Here is a 14797-nt window from a genome sequence, read left to right as displayed (position 1 = left end):
AAAGGGGAAGCCTAACTGCTTGCATAAGAGCTTGGGGAAGTATGGAAGAGGAGCAATGTTAACTGAATAGGATATAACCTTTCTTCTCCCTGTATCCCTGAAACCTTGTGGAAGTTCAACTATGTGGCTTGGAGCCAAGAAAAAAAAAGTTCTTATTAGCGTACTCCGGTTGAAAGTCCCAGGGCAAAGCATCTCTAATTACAGTTCTGTACTCATCACACAAGGATTGTTGAGCAGGGAAGTGATGGTTAGAGCAGGCTACAGATATTCTTACATAATCAGAAGATAGCATATTTTAAGAAGCTCTTCCTTCCTCTTTTCCAGCTGCCTTCCTCCTTTCCTTCTCTGTCTCCTACCCCAAAACCAGGACATGCAGACTTCTGCGCAGTAGGAGCATAGACACGTGCAAAGTGACATAGAAGTGTTTTAACCTAAAACATCATCTTCAGTAGTTTCACACACTGCAACAGATTAGGAACATGCAGTTCAGTTGTTGTCCTTCACCATGGAATGGTGACACATTAATTCTCATTAATTTGAGTACTAATAAGGTAAACACTTTCAAAGCAACAATACTGATGCCAAAGATTATTCCCAAGTAATTCACAGTTCTGGAAGAATTTATAAGACTAATAGGTTAGGGAGGGGAGGGGTTTTTTGTCTTTTCTGTGACATGGTTTACAGGCTGTGCACTTGACAGAGAAAAAGGCAGAATTTGACTTGAAGCCTACTCATAATCTGGCTCTGATTATAATAGCCCCACAGTGTAGGAAAATAATTGCCTGCCTGTCAGGTAGAAATACTGGGGCATACTGAGACCCTTGCTTTATTGCTGCACTGTCTGCTATTTTCAGGAGCTACTTCTATACACATGTGCTAAACTTTTATTCTGTCATTATTTGCACCTTTTCTTGCAAGTCACTTGTAATGTGATTTCAGTAACGTTTAGTGGCAATCTGCTATTTTACACTAAGGCCTGTAGTATTTCAGTTTGGATGATTCTATCAACTTTGTCACCTTTGGCAACTTTTTCATGCCCCCATGCCCATTCATTGTAAGACAGAATAAACAAAAACTCTGCTGGTTTTGTATGTGTTTAGCACATTCCTTATTACTTGCCTCTTGAGGTAAAAGGTCTTAAATTATGGTCATTTCATTACGAGCTGAGAATTTAAGGAACAATTGGGTCTTTGCCTGCTGGTGTCCTAAACTAATCAATTTAAGTACTGTATATTAGCTAAGGGGAGATGCATTCAGAAGCTGCTGTTATTGATTGATCGTCATACTGAATATTATTCTTCATATGGCAAAATCCTCATCTAGAATACAGCTTTGTCAATAAGTAACCAGTATTCCATGCTCTTGTTACAAATTTGAGAGAGTTTGAAAACTTAGAGCAGGATTAAGGAAAGCTTCCCCTGGGTAACACAATAGTGAATGTACCAGGGAGTTAGTCCGAAAGAAGCAGATCATCACATGAAATCAGCACATAAGGCATAATTAATCTGTGGAATTAGTTTCTGCTTCAAGATGTTAACATGCTAATTTTGAGCATAATTCACAGAACAGCATCAAGTTTTATGCATATACCAAAGTAGCCAAAGCTCTTACACGATACTAAAAAGTCAGGAAAGAATACTAAAGCTCATAGACCTACTACACTGCAAAAGACTCATTATTGTGGGGAAGTCTGTAAATTGCAGTAGTGAGAAAAGAGCTGAATTTTTTATCCTCAGACAGCAAGGGGAAAAAAGTCTTGATTTTTTAATTTTCTAATCTAAGATTTACATTGTGGGTGGACAAAAATTTGGGACTTCACCATAGTAAACTTCTCTTACTTTGCCATTCCAGGTCCCACTGAAGTCAATCAGACATGTTAGTTTTCAGGACGAAGATGAAATTGTCAGAATAAACCCTCGTGACATCTTGATACGTCGTTATGCAGACTACAGGCATCCTGACATGTGGAAGAATGATCTGGAGAGGGATGACGCAGACTCAAATATACCATTTTCTAAATCAGACAGTAAAAAATCTGACTATTTATACCCATGTGGGGATGGAACTAAGTTGAATTCCCTAAAAGACTCAAAGAGTTCTGTGGTATTTAAAACTCAGCCTTCCTCATCAAAATTTAAAAACTCAAAAAGAAGAAAAGAGGATGGTGAGCGTTCCCGCTGTATATACTGCCAGGAAAGGTTTAATCATGAAGATAATGGCAGAGGAAAATGTCAAGATGCGCCAGATCCTATTAAAAGATGTATCTACCAAGTTAGTTGCATGCTTTGCGCAGAGAGCATGCTGTATCACTGCATGTCAGACTCTGAAGGAGATTTCTCTGATCCTTGCTCGTGTGACACTAGTGATGACAAGTTCTGCTTACGCTGGTTAGCACTGGTGGCACTCTCGTTCATTGCTCCATGTATGTGCTGCTACCTCCCCTTGAGAGCATGCCATCACTGTGGTGAGGTGTGTGGGTGCTGTGGAGGAAAGCATAAAGCTGCGGGATGAATCAGTCTTGTGCCAAACAGAGCTGAAAAATCTTTGTTTCCAGGAAGCATCTAACTTGGATTTGTGGAAGCTTTTTGGCAAGCTGAAGGGAATCTTCTTTCACGTAAGAGATGCTTGATGTGGAGGAAGCAACAAGACTTGTCAGACCTTGGCATTTTACAAGTGCTAGCCACGCCTAACTATTTCCTTTGAGTGCGTGGCATTTGTTGCGAGTTGTGAAGGAGATTTTGCAAAGGAAAGCCTGTTCTTATTATTGGCTATAAAATGAGTATATAAACTATGATTATACTAAAAGGGATTAACTTTTGCCACTTTGTACATTCATGGTTTAGGTGAGGGGGCTCTTTTAAAAGGATTAAAACTTATCTGAGGGGAAATTTTAACTAAAAGTGCACTAGTGACAGTTGATTTAAGATTAAGAAAAGTTAATACTCAGCAAATGAGAAATGAAACTGATTTTAAGTGCAACTAAATCACTTATTAATAGTTTTTTGGAAGCAACTTTATGTATAAATAACAAATGTTTATATTTAACTAAATGTGTAAGGTACGAATTATTACATGTTAAACTTTCCTTCCCTCCGATATAGTAGGTATGGACCATATCTACTGTCACATTCCATGGTAGTATTTTAAATAGTTAATTTAGTTGCATTTTTATTCCAGGTGGACAAATTGATATTTTTCAGTCCTGGTTCCCTTCAGCTACAGTTTGTGTTGAGTTGTATCCATGCATTCTGATAATCTAAAAACCTTTAAAATATTAATTATTCTAGTCTTGAGTGACCAATATTTTTTTGTTAAGCACAGATGTAATTGTCTAAAATGTTCTTGTTAGAACATAACATTTATTTTTATATATAAACGACTTTGATTTCAACATAATAGCAAAAAGGACGTTGTTTCTGTTGTTCAACCAGCAAGTTGTTTTCTTTTGGGGTGTCCTCCAAAAATACTTTCTTGCATATTCAAATGTTCATTAAGCAAAAGGTACATTAAGGCAGTTGTAACAAATTGTCATCAGTGTTCTTGTTTATCCTTCTGTTAAACTAGGATCCTGTTCAGCTGTTTATCAAGTACTATGATTAAAACAAAAGATTAATAACAAAAGTGAAATTGTTTTCATTATTTTGAACCACAACTTTTTCTAATTTGAACGGGCAAGAACAAAAGGACTGTGTGTTTTGTTCAAAAAGAACAACGAAAGACTTAGCTTGAGAAATAAATTGCAGCCCAGGCAAAACTGAGTGAACTTCTTAATTGGGGAAATTTGAAGGCGGGGCTGGGGAGGGAGGCTGGAGAGTGAGAGAGTGTGTGTCTGTATGTGTATGAATGGTGGTATATTGCGCATGGTATTTCTTACGGTCTAACTTTCAGGTAAGAATTAATCAATTAACCGGCAGAGAATTTTTAAAAGCATTACATGTTGTGCTGTGTTATGAAGTAAGAAACATTTACTTCTTGTTAAAAACATGTAAAACACTAAAAACAGGCATGATTCATTAGCAAAGGTGCCTATTTGACATCTTGGCTGGAGTGGGACTGATTGATCGTCTTCAGTATACCCTTGCTATTAAACACAGAACCTAATAATTTTAATTTAAAAAATGCATGACTTACTTTTCTCACTTCCATGCATTTCTTCAGTATATTTTGTGTAATTTTTTTTTCTGCACGTGTCAGGCCCCTTAATTTTCCTTTATAGCCCAGGAGTAAAATGAGCAAATGTATATAACTATCTATATAACTATCTGTCTGTAAAATACTTTTTAAAAGAAAACATTTATATTTATATTACAGCTTGAATTGACCGGCTTTTGTACATAGATCATTTCAAAGTATTATTTCACATTGAAAAAGATGACAAATATCTTGATAACTACAGAAGTTATGGAAGAGCTTCTAGTTTTGTATTAAGAGTTGATTGGATGGCTGAAGTCCAAGAATATGACATGGCAGCAGCAGTCTTGGGTTTTACTGTTTATGTATTTGAAAGCTGCTACTCTGGTTGGTTTTCATGCTTCACACATTTTCAGCTAAACTTGGTTGCCTAGAATAGACTGTTAACTTTAAAAACAACTTTCATAAAAAATTGTGATGTTTTTCTAGTGAATGAGAGGAATTTAATATTTGTAAGTGCTTGGGTCCTAATTCAGGAGAGGTATGAACAACCTAAGAAAAGAACTTGCTGGCTGTATAAGAAAATGCTATATAATCATATTGTATATATACTTCAGAAAGAAATTAGTTTTAGCAGTTTCCTCTGAGCACTATAAAACATAGTGAAACTCCTGGTCCTGTACTGTATTTTATATGACACATATACTTTAATATTTTTATTAAATGTGTGCATTAATATTTTCACCTTGCATTTAACCACTTTGCTGCTAAAATGTTTTCACCTTTTGCTTTTCTCTTTGAAGACTTGCATCATCTAAGAAAGGTTACTGGATGGGCCCATGCTCGCTTGTTCCTGTTGTGCTGCAAGTGTCAGCCAGCTTGCCTGGTTTGAGAGACCAAACGAATGCAAAGATCCAAGGTCCGTAAGGGTTGGTTTTAGTAGCATGCATGTGTATTTTTTCTCTGGTGCTAGGGGTCTTACCCACTGTTACATTTAGGAGATGAGCAGTGGAAGATAGACACAGCAAACCCCTTCCAGAACAGCTTGTTGCATCCATACATCTTCTGGTTTTGGCGGCACGTTAACATTTATTCTATCTCTTCTGAAATAACTTTCTAAAGCATTTGGAAATAGAGAAATTTCTTCCCCGCTCTGTAATCCTTGCCCTTAACATCAGAGCTACAGTTTGTCAGGCATGTAGTAGCAGAGCTTTGTGTTGCTTGGAGGGGACCCGAGCCTTTGGAAACCGTCACTGAATACTACGTCCCTCGCTCGTTGAAAGCCTCGGTTACCGTGAAAATTGTTTCCCCTTGAAAGTGGGGGAAGTTAATTGAGAGCGGCGCTCGGGCACCATCTACTGGGCGAAAGCTCGGCGGCCTTCAGGCACAGCTCTTGATGACATCGCAGTTAACGGGCTATCCGTGCACGGCTTAAGGTACGCGATTAGGTTATGCTTTAGCCATGAAGTTACAGAATAGTCATTTGGAATCTGATTGGGGTGCTTTAGCTCATCGTGCTTCTTAAGTTTCATTATTAATACTGAAGTAAAAATCCTTTAACCATGTATTTTTTTAGGTTTAAAATTGTGATGGCCTGTTATAGGAGCTTAAGAACCAGGAATGAAATGAAAATTCTTTTCATTGTGTCACGGGGCTTATAAAAAAGTGCGTTTATTAACATTTTTTATTATGATTATTATTTTTTTTAATTTTCCCTCTCAAAGTTCTTACCACAGCAAAGTGATGGAGTTTTGATGCTCATGCAGAGGGAATTTGGTCTTTGGTTTGTGGTACAAATGAAGTTGTGAGTATGCATGGGTGGGTGTGTACTCTCACACATGAAATTCAGTAGCTGTGAAGGGTATACCTACAGCTGTGTGCATGGTTAAAGCAATATCTAATAATCATCTACAATTATTATGGTAACTGTTTAGTAAACAGCAGAAAATGATGACATAAAACTCTTAAAGAGCTTATAGAAGAGATGTTTCAAACAGTTTTAACCAATGCAGTTTCCTCTAGAGAAGCAAAGGTATTTTGAAGAATGCCTTAATTGTGCATGTTGGAATATAACATTCCCATTTTAGATGAGTTCTCTTCCCAACGATCTGTTCGGGTGTACCTGGAAGATAATGCCAAACATGTGTGTAAATAACGCCTAGGTTTAAATTAGACTTTAAATCTTTTCCAAGCTTACGCCACAATGTGCAGCCAGTACAGCTATACATTCATATTAGTAAAATGAAGATTAGGAGCACTGGCTGGCAACAAAAACAAGAACTTTAAAAAGATGCCTTATGGTACTATTAGTCCAGCAGCTGGGTGATAAAACTTGTTTCCTTTGGTGCATTTACAAATATAAAGAGGGGTTGAGGGGGCTGTTGAGTTTTCATTTGGGGATTTTTTTTTCATCTGAAAGTTTCTCTCCCTTAATTACAAAAGTTGTGGTTCATTAAAGAAATCAAAGCATTTGGTGAAAAAGCAGCCTTCATGTTTAAAGCTGCAGTATAAGCTGTACATGGTTTTCCTTCTTTTGCTTGGTGCCATTTGCTTTTCACCCTAATGACCTCAAAGTGCCTCATGCGTATATTGTTTCCATTAAACCTCGACTGCTATTTGTGTTTACTAAATGATGTATAATTTAATTAACTCATCCCATAGGTGTTGGCTTAAAGAATATGAATATAGCTTATTATTTTGAGTATATAATGTAAATATATGTCTTTAAGTTTGTAACTGGTTTGTTACATCATATCCTTGTAAGTTGACGTAGTAGATAACACCATAAAAACTGTTTCAATGTTTTTTCCTGTAATTACCTGATTAAAACTATCTTGAAATGAAAAAAATAACATGTTTTTCCATTCTGTGTTGGGATGGCTCAGAACAGTGCACATGAAAGGTTGCAGCTCAAGAACAGAGTAAAAAGAAGTAAATACAGGTATTACCGTCAAACTCCAGCATCTTTCATTTTAAGAACCATTTGTAAGAGTTTCTATAATGTTTTAAAGAAAAATGGGCTTATACCAGCTTGCTTTGTATGCACAGCAGTACTTGTCCTTGACATCATGCTGAGGAGATCAAGATTCCTTTACATAAAACGTATATATCTGAGTTCCTGCTTGACCCCACCTCAAAAATGTGTATCTCTGAATAGAATTCTAAGCTTTGTGTAAGTTACAGAATAAGATACACACCAGAAAAGGAAGGAAAACTAATCAGTCCATGAAGAAAAATGAACAAGTAGAAATCTGTGAAACCATAATTTGAAAGTTCAGTAGTCAGGGTTTAGGATAGATTATTTTAAATTGAATTGTATTTGCCTCTAGGTTTTACAAATGTTTTCTTATTGGTTACAGCCAATAAAGTAATTCTCCCTATTCATTTGATCAGTTTCTAACTTGAAGAATTTTTATTGCCAGGTGTAAATGTTACATGGACTATTAAGTGTAGACACTTGAGCTTTTAATTGATGATGTGAAAATGCACCAGAGAAATGAAAAAGGCAAATGAGTTGAATGACTAATAAGGTGAGGAGTTAGTAGAAAAAACTATAGAACTATGTGAAAACCGCATATGAGAAAGTAGTTCAGCATTAAACATGGTTTCATACAATTTAGAAACCTAGTGTTACATCTCAGACAAATCTACCTTAATGTCATGGTTAATGCACAATCTTCTGGGTTTGAACAAGGGGTTCTTGTTCATTTCTTTTTATGGTTGATTTATTTTTCTTGTTCTTTTTTCTCATTCTTTTTTCTTCTTGGTTTGGTTTTTTGCTTTTGGAGTTTTTGTGGTGGTGGATTTTGTGGGGGTTTTTTGTTTCTTATTCTTTTTTTTCTTGATCTTTTTTTCTTTACAGCTGAGTCAGGCTCAGTTACTGGAGTTCACAGAGCTGGTGGCCAGTTTCTAAAGAGAATTCACAAAAATATCCAAGTTATTTAGCAATTAATACTCAGCATTTTGTATCACTGTTTCTTGAACCTTTTGGCTTACTGTCGTGGATCACTGTGGGATCCTATGCCGAAAAGAAAGACTTCAATCTGTAGGATTGTATCATCACTTCCATAATTTGAGAACACTGAGCTGTAATTTAACAGTTTGGAAACAGACCTAACAAGTAAATGAATGACAATAAAATTAATTCACATTTTATACCTTTAATTTGAGATTGGACAGCGTGTGTACACAAACAATGGGATCTGACTTAATTGTGCTTTGAGTAATGCATACTGTGAATCACTAACAATACTTGGTTTTACCTAGAAGGAAAAAGAAAAAAAAAAGAGATAAGTCAATTCTTCAAGAAACTTGTATCTCTAGATATCCATGCCCTGGCTTGAGGAGTTTGGGAATATTTGAGGAAAAAAATGTCTTTGACAGAATAAGCTTGTCAGATAATTGTCATTTCAGCTAAGTGGTGGTTTGGCAGACTCCAGGCATATCTCAGTACCCACCAAATTATATCCGATGTTTTTAGCAATATGCAGTTATCTATGTCAGTTCGAGGTAATGCACAGGAACAATTATTTCATATTCGGCATTTGCTGCTTTTTTATTTTTTAAACCACCAACAAAAACCTCTTCTGCATTCTGATTTTGACTAATACGAGTCAGGGTAAGTAAGCTGACCAAATAATAACTGTTTGAAAGAGGAGGAGACACCTTTCTAAATGTCGACCCAGTACTGATCAACCAAATCTGTTTCTCTGGTCAGTGCTAAAATTAGCTACAAGAAAGCCTGTTAATATGATCAAACTTACTGTTGCATGCAAAACTGGCTTTGAGTTAGGGGCTAATCTTCCTTACTCCAATATTGCAACCTGCCAAGCCATTCTTGTATGAGCTCTCTCCTCCCAGTACTACATTTGTAGTAAAGTCTCTTTACACCTGACGCCTCCTAGCCCTCTGTGTAGGTAACTTGCCATTTTGTATCCCACGTAAACAGCAAGTGGTGTAGTGAACTACTTCTTTCAAACCAAAAGTATGAGAATATTGTTTCTAAAGTAAAAAGGGGTTCTGCAAACATATTGCTGCTGTCAGCAGTTATCACTGCCCTTTGCTGGAGCTGGCTGTCTCTTTGTACCTGTCAGTGTCCTTAGGTGCTTTTCTGTTGTTGCTTTGTATTGCCTGTGAGGGAAGTGTTACAGTGACTTGATGTTTCCTGTCTTTTCTCCGTAACTTGTTCCCTTTTTCTTTCTGTGTGTTCTGAAGTCATCTTCAGCTTTCTCTGCCAGCACATAGAGGTTTTTACAGGCTGTGTGTGCATCTGATGATGATAGCTGCTGATTACTAAATGGCCATTATAAATAGTATTTAAAAGTTGTATTGCAAGGACCAAAAGAGTTTGAAATACTGCATTGCTCTTGAATAATCCTGACAAGTTGTCTCCATTAGGTGGGTATTCAGCCACAGACTGATCAATCCAAAGAACTCTTTTCCAAGCCTGATATGGTTTTACCTAAGTTTTCTTTTGTCTCTTGCCTACTTGCATTTAACTGTTTATAAGATGGGTAGTGGGCTGGATTCTGCAAAACATTACTGGGCGACTCTTTTCAAGGGGAGCAAGAAAACTAAAACACTGAAGCTCTAAACAACCCTTAGATTGCTCACTTGCTCTAACAATCACATTGGTAATAGAGTTAAATAATTGTAACAGTTGTTGGAACTATGTTGAAACCAACAAGGTGGAAATCAGTTTGGGAAGGTTGTCACTGTTGGTCCTCAACAGTACTAGAGACACTTGAGTCACCAGCTGTGCACGATCCATTGTTCTTGTTTTCCATGACTCTACAGCTAAGTGTTAAAAATGCTGCTTATGAAGGAGAGAACTGCTTTTCTTTCAGGGCTACTTCTCTCATGAGAATGCTGAATGACTCTTCCTGCTTCCTTGGGCTTAGTGATCTTCAGTTAGTTCTTAGAAGCCTGGAAATTAGCAGAGACATGAGAAGTGAGAATGGTGATCCCTGCAAAGTGAAGAGGTACCCTGTGGGACACAGGTTAAATTACCTCTGTGGAATCATAGTAATAGAGAGGGAGAGCAGAGGAAGAGGAGCAGCACCTTGGCCCTGCTCACAAAATTAATCTCTTCAGGATGTGTTGACAAGTGATGCAGCATTCACAAGAAATTTCAAACATTCTGAATACAGCTATGCAGCTCCTGACTTCTCCAAGGCCTTTGAGCCTTTTTGTGTACCTGAATGAATAAGTGTGATACAGTCAAGGCCCTGGCTCTTCCATAATAGGCAGTATCTCAGAAATCTGCCAAGTCATACTACAGAACGCTCCTCTTTGTAAATGGTGCATGTCTGTGATTTGCAGATCAACAGATGAATAGCTAATTGATTGGTATGGAAGGTTGAGTGCTGTCCAGACATTTCAATTAACAACACCGTTCTAAAACAGTGGTATTATCCAGACTTCTGATTAATTCTAGTTTGTGGCCGACTTGCACAGATATCTCTGTGTTAGCTACGTTAGTAAACTTACATTTCTGAAGTCATAGTTCTGAAGGCTTTAGTGCTTTTGGAGCTTGTTGGCCAGAGAGGTGGTGAGACTCCATCCTTGGAGACATTCAGAACTCACTGAGGCAGGTCCCTGAGTAATCTGCTCAAACTGACCCCACTTTGGGCGCTTGAGGTTGGACTAGGTGATCTCCAGAATTCACTTACTGCATCAGCAATTCTGTGGCTTGTTTTTCAAGAAAATTAAGAATTTTGGAGAAGTAAAAGAGTTTCAGAATAAGTGATGTAATTTTGTGCCTGCTAAATCTGATCTCTAATTTTGAGGCAAATCCTACTGGTAATGCTTGAATATTTCAAGTTACCATTGAAAGACTGTCATTTTAGTCATGTCATCACTATAACTCAATGTTTTTCACTGTCAGAATTATTAAAATATGAATATATTTCATGAACAAAGGCTTTTCAATATAACTAATAGGTATTAGCATGGTATTGAGGTGAGGGGGAAGCTAAATGTTAGTAAGCTTAAAAATATTCACAGGTGTTTGTGTAAGTACTGAACAGCTGCTTCACGTGCTCTTTTGGCACAAAAAGTGTTTTCACAGTTTCTAACTTCAAGATAGTTTAGTCAAAAAAAAAAATTAATTCAGGACCTCCAAACCTTTTCCAGATTACCAATCTATCTTAAAAGCACCTCTAAAACCTGTCTGGAATCTGAAGCCTGAGCAAAGCTAGGTAAAAATGCCTGTGCAGAGTATATTTGGAAGGCATGTGCATCTGCTCATATTGAAGCATCAGCAGCAGGGTGAGACTGAACCTGGGTAAGTACAGGCAGAGCTGGCAGCTAGTCAGTGGTTCTGGGACCCTGTACCTACTACAAAATTTTAAATGTTCTTAGTAGCCAGAGCCAAAGGATGGGTGGGGACTTGAGAAGACTGAGTCATTCCCCTTCATGCCACTACTAAAAAATTGAAGTAATGTTACTGCACACAAATATTCATCCCATTTTTAGACTGACATTTGTCTTAAGTGGTTACTAGAATAGATTTTAACTATATAATCGCCAGATCACATTTCTTAGTCCTGTTCATCTCCTATGAAGTTTAGAAAAATGAAATTTTCTAACAACTTTGGCCCTTTTTGTGTTTCTGGAAAATTCAAAAGTACCTGAACTATACCGTTTGCTTGTTGGGTGTCTTGCTGCCAACAGATTCCTGCTCGTTTACCTCCAGCCAGCAGTGAAGTGGTAAGTCTGGCTCATCAGCTTACTCAATAACATGCTGATCGTGACTCAAGTCCTTCCTGCGCTATCCTTGATGACTCCATGCAATCTATAGCTTTTCTCTCCATTAATCCATTTCTCAAAAAAAATGCTCAATTATTGCCTAAAGTTTCTCCTCCCTTTAGACCAGTCACATCTTTGCCTTCCCCTCAGTCCTCATTTGTTCAGCCTGACACCTCTGAAGTGGCTCACATTTACGAATGTGGTGGCAGTTCTGACCACTGATATTATTTTCCTTCAAGATTTATTAATTGTAGATACCACTTCTTGGTAAATGCTGCTGTGAGGCTTTACAGTAGTGTAAGGAAGGTAGTAAGATTTTGCCCCAAGATCAACCAAAAAAACCCCTACTCCTCCCATAAGGTGGAAAGTAAGCTAAGGGAGGGTGGGAGTGGTTATGTTGGTTGTACTTTTCCATGCTATCGCTCCTCAATCTTGCAGGAAAATACCTTTGGCACCAGAGTTAGGATTGTAAGGCGCTGGAGCTGTAAGACTCACTTTGACTTCACACCCTGAATGTGCGGCCCAGATGTGTCTACTTAAACTCCTTCGCTGCAGCAGTTATCTCCATTCCCTCTGATTTTCTTTAACATAAACATTTACATTTAGAGGGAAAAGTAGGGTGAGAACATTAGCAGATCTGTATTGTAACAGTTTGTTAGGACAGTTGTTATTACTTAGAATTATTTAGAAAATGCTCAACCAGTTGACTTTTATATTTCTAGATAACACATAATAGTTTCTTCCAAACTAACCTTTACAATGTGCTTTGCCCAGTGCAGGTATTTCCAGTTGGCTACATATCTGCTGAAAAATGAGATAGAAGTTACCTTTAATCATACCCCTGGGGACAGGCTTCAGTTACATCTTGAGTGCAAAGCTGCCTGCACTGGGCAACAGCTTATTTCAAGTCCTTGCTCCCTTGATTTGTGTATTTTTCACTTTTCCTAACCACCTGCACTTGAAAATCTACTTTTAATCTTTGGAGGAAGATATAGAAGCCTTCCCCTTCATGAAGTAGGCAATCATAAGGTAACACAGTGGAGTCTTTTGGTAGACCTGGACGGAACACCACCCGGGCTTGCTCTTTGATTCATAAGTAGCATGTACTAAATCAGTGATGGGTTGCATTATTATCATTTATACACAAATGACCTTTAAAAAATGTAGGCTTCCTTATCAGGTTGTTGGCTAAAGACCTGTCCTTTGCAAGACATCAAAGTGATACAGGTTTGTAAATGGACAAACTAGGTCCTGCTGTGTGTGTGAACCGCTTCTGGGATTGTCTGCCTTCTACAAATTTTGCATGTGTGAAAAATCTCACCTTGTGTAATCAATGTTTGTACTGCAGAAAGGATCTTCAAGCATGCCCAGTTTAAAACTTTGTGTGTGGTAAGTGGACGTAAGAACATTTAAATGGAACTGCTCCCACGTGTTGCAAAGGTCATTTAGGAAAGGCTGACATCATTAATGATTCATGTCTGCAAAAACACAGCAACTGACATACTAACACAACATCACTTGAGATGAAAGTCTTGGCTGTCAGAGCATTTGGTGAACACACTGCCAGGACTTGGTGGAACGTTGACATCTGTGATGCAGCCCAAGAGGAATTTCAGATTGCATATTTACATGGATGATTGGATGGCACCTCATCAGCTGCAGTCATCTTGCAATGATCTTTTTCTTCCCTACTTCCACTACATGGTGCAGTTAGTGCTTAACTGTATCTCTGACATTGAAGATCAACTGTACTTGCAGTAATCTCACCAGCTGCTGACAAGCTTGGATAGTCACTTACCAGACTTTAAACAACTTCTGAAATGTGGCTGGTAGCTACATGCTAACAGAATTTTCAGTGAGTTCTTTGGTTCCTTTTTTGGACAATAAGTAATGTGTCAATAACACATCTACAGCAAGAGTTTTAAAGAAGATCTCAAAAGATTGTCAGTTCACTCTTATCTTGATTTCTTACAAAAGCAGAGAAAGCTAGTAAAGAGGTAAGTATCAACAAGTGGTGCTTAGTGTCAGTGGACGTAGTCTAGCTATGTTATTCATATATCTATATATAGATATAGCTATGTTATGCAAAGTTAGTCAAAAGCCTGGCATGACATCATGTAGATCAGCATAATACCTGGAAACTTAGTGTTTTACCTTTGTCTGCTTATGATACTGACTATTAAGTCACAGCTGACAGTAATTTGTGGTGTCAAATCAGGACTGAAGCAAAGATCTTTCCCAAACAGGTTTTTTTTTGGTAGCATCCTCCAAGTCAATTATATATTTGAATATAGGAATTTATAGTGATCATAGATCTCAGCAACTCAGGATGTAAAATTGCTTAAAATGTTAACTGGGCTCATATACAATGTGGTGAATGCAAAGGATTTCTGAGTGCACAGTTGTGATTTCTTCCAAAAACTTAGGCTTGCTGAAGACTTATGTTCATCCAGTATGTATGTCAGTGAGCAAGCAGCAGTTAATCAGTCAACTAGATAACATGTAAACAATGTCTTACTGTGGTTTATTGAGAGTCTTTTTCAGGTGGAATAGTTCCAGATGAGTTATTGAGGGCTGATGCTACACATCAGCTGTATAAGTTCACTTCAATTTTTTCAAGCCATTAACTGATCAAAATGAGAAAGCTGAGCTGGTGTTACCTTAGCAGCTTGGTATTCAGCCTTGCTCAACCCCTGCATTAGTTCTGCTCATCTGTTTAACTCAAACACAGTCTCCATTCCAGCTCTTCTAACAACACAAATATCGCATGCAGCACTCTGCAGAGGCATGGCATGAAAAGTTTCTTTTCAGCTGAGGAGAGCTTAGTGAACCACAGCATGTCCCAAGGAATGGCAAATATACCCACCCTGATGTTGAAGCAAATTGTGGTACCTTAAGCAAAATCTCCATAACCAGG

The 14797-nt window shown here is 37.8% G+C and overlaps 1 protein-coding gene across 3 annotated transcripts in view; it reads left to right on the top strand.

Annotated features, from left to right (window-relative positions):
• SPRED1 (sprouty related EVH1 domain containing 1) overlaps positions 1–6904 on the top strand; it is a 61669-nt gene extending 54765 nt beyond the window's left edge. For 2 of the 3 annotated variants that reach the window (XM_082284190.1, XM_082284191.1), the window contains exon 6: positions 1852–3786. In XM_082284190.1, coding sequence (XP_082140316.1) covers positions 1852–2511 — 660 coding nt within the window. In that variant the 3' untranslated portion in view covers positions 2512–3786. Of the gene's footprint in view, positions 1–1851; positions 3787–4934 lie in introns of those variants that run through there. The other variant, XM_082284192.1, reaches the window with a different exon arrangement.
• Positions 6905–14797: the final 7893 nt, after the last annotated feature.

Source organism: Coloeus monedula, assembly GCF_965178545.1.
Source record: "Coloeus monedula genome assembly, chromosome: 6".
NCBI lineage: Eukaryota > Metazoa > Chordata > Aves > Passeriformes > Corvidae > Coloeus > Coloeus monedula.
Note: the sequence above shows the minus strand (reverse complement) of the source record. Positions and strands in the feature narration are given on the sequence as shown.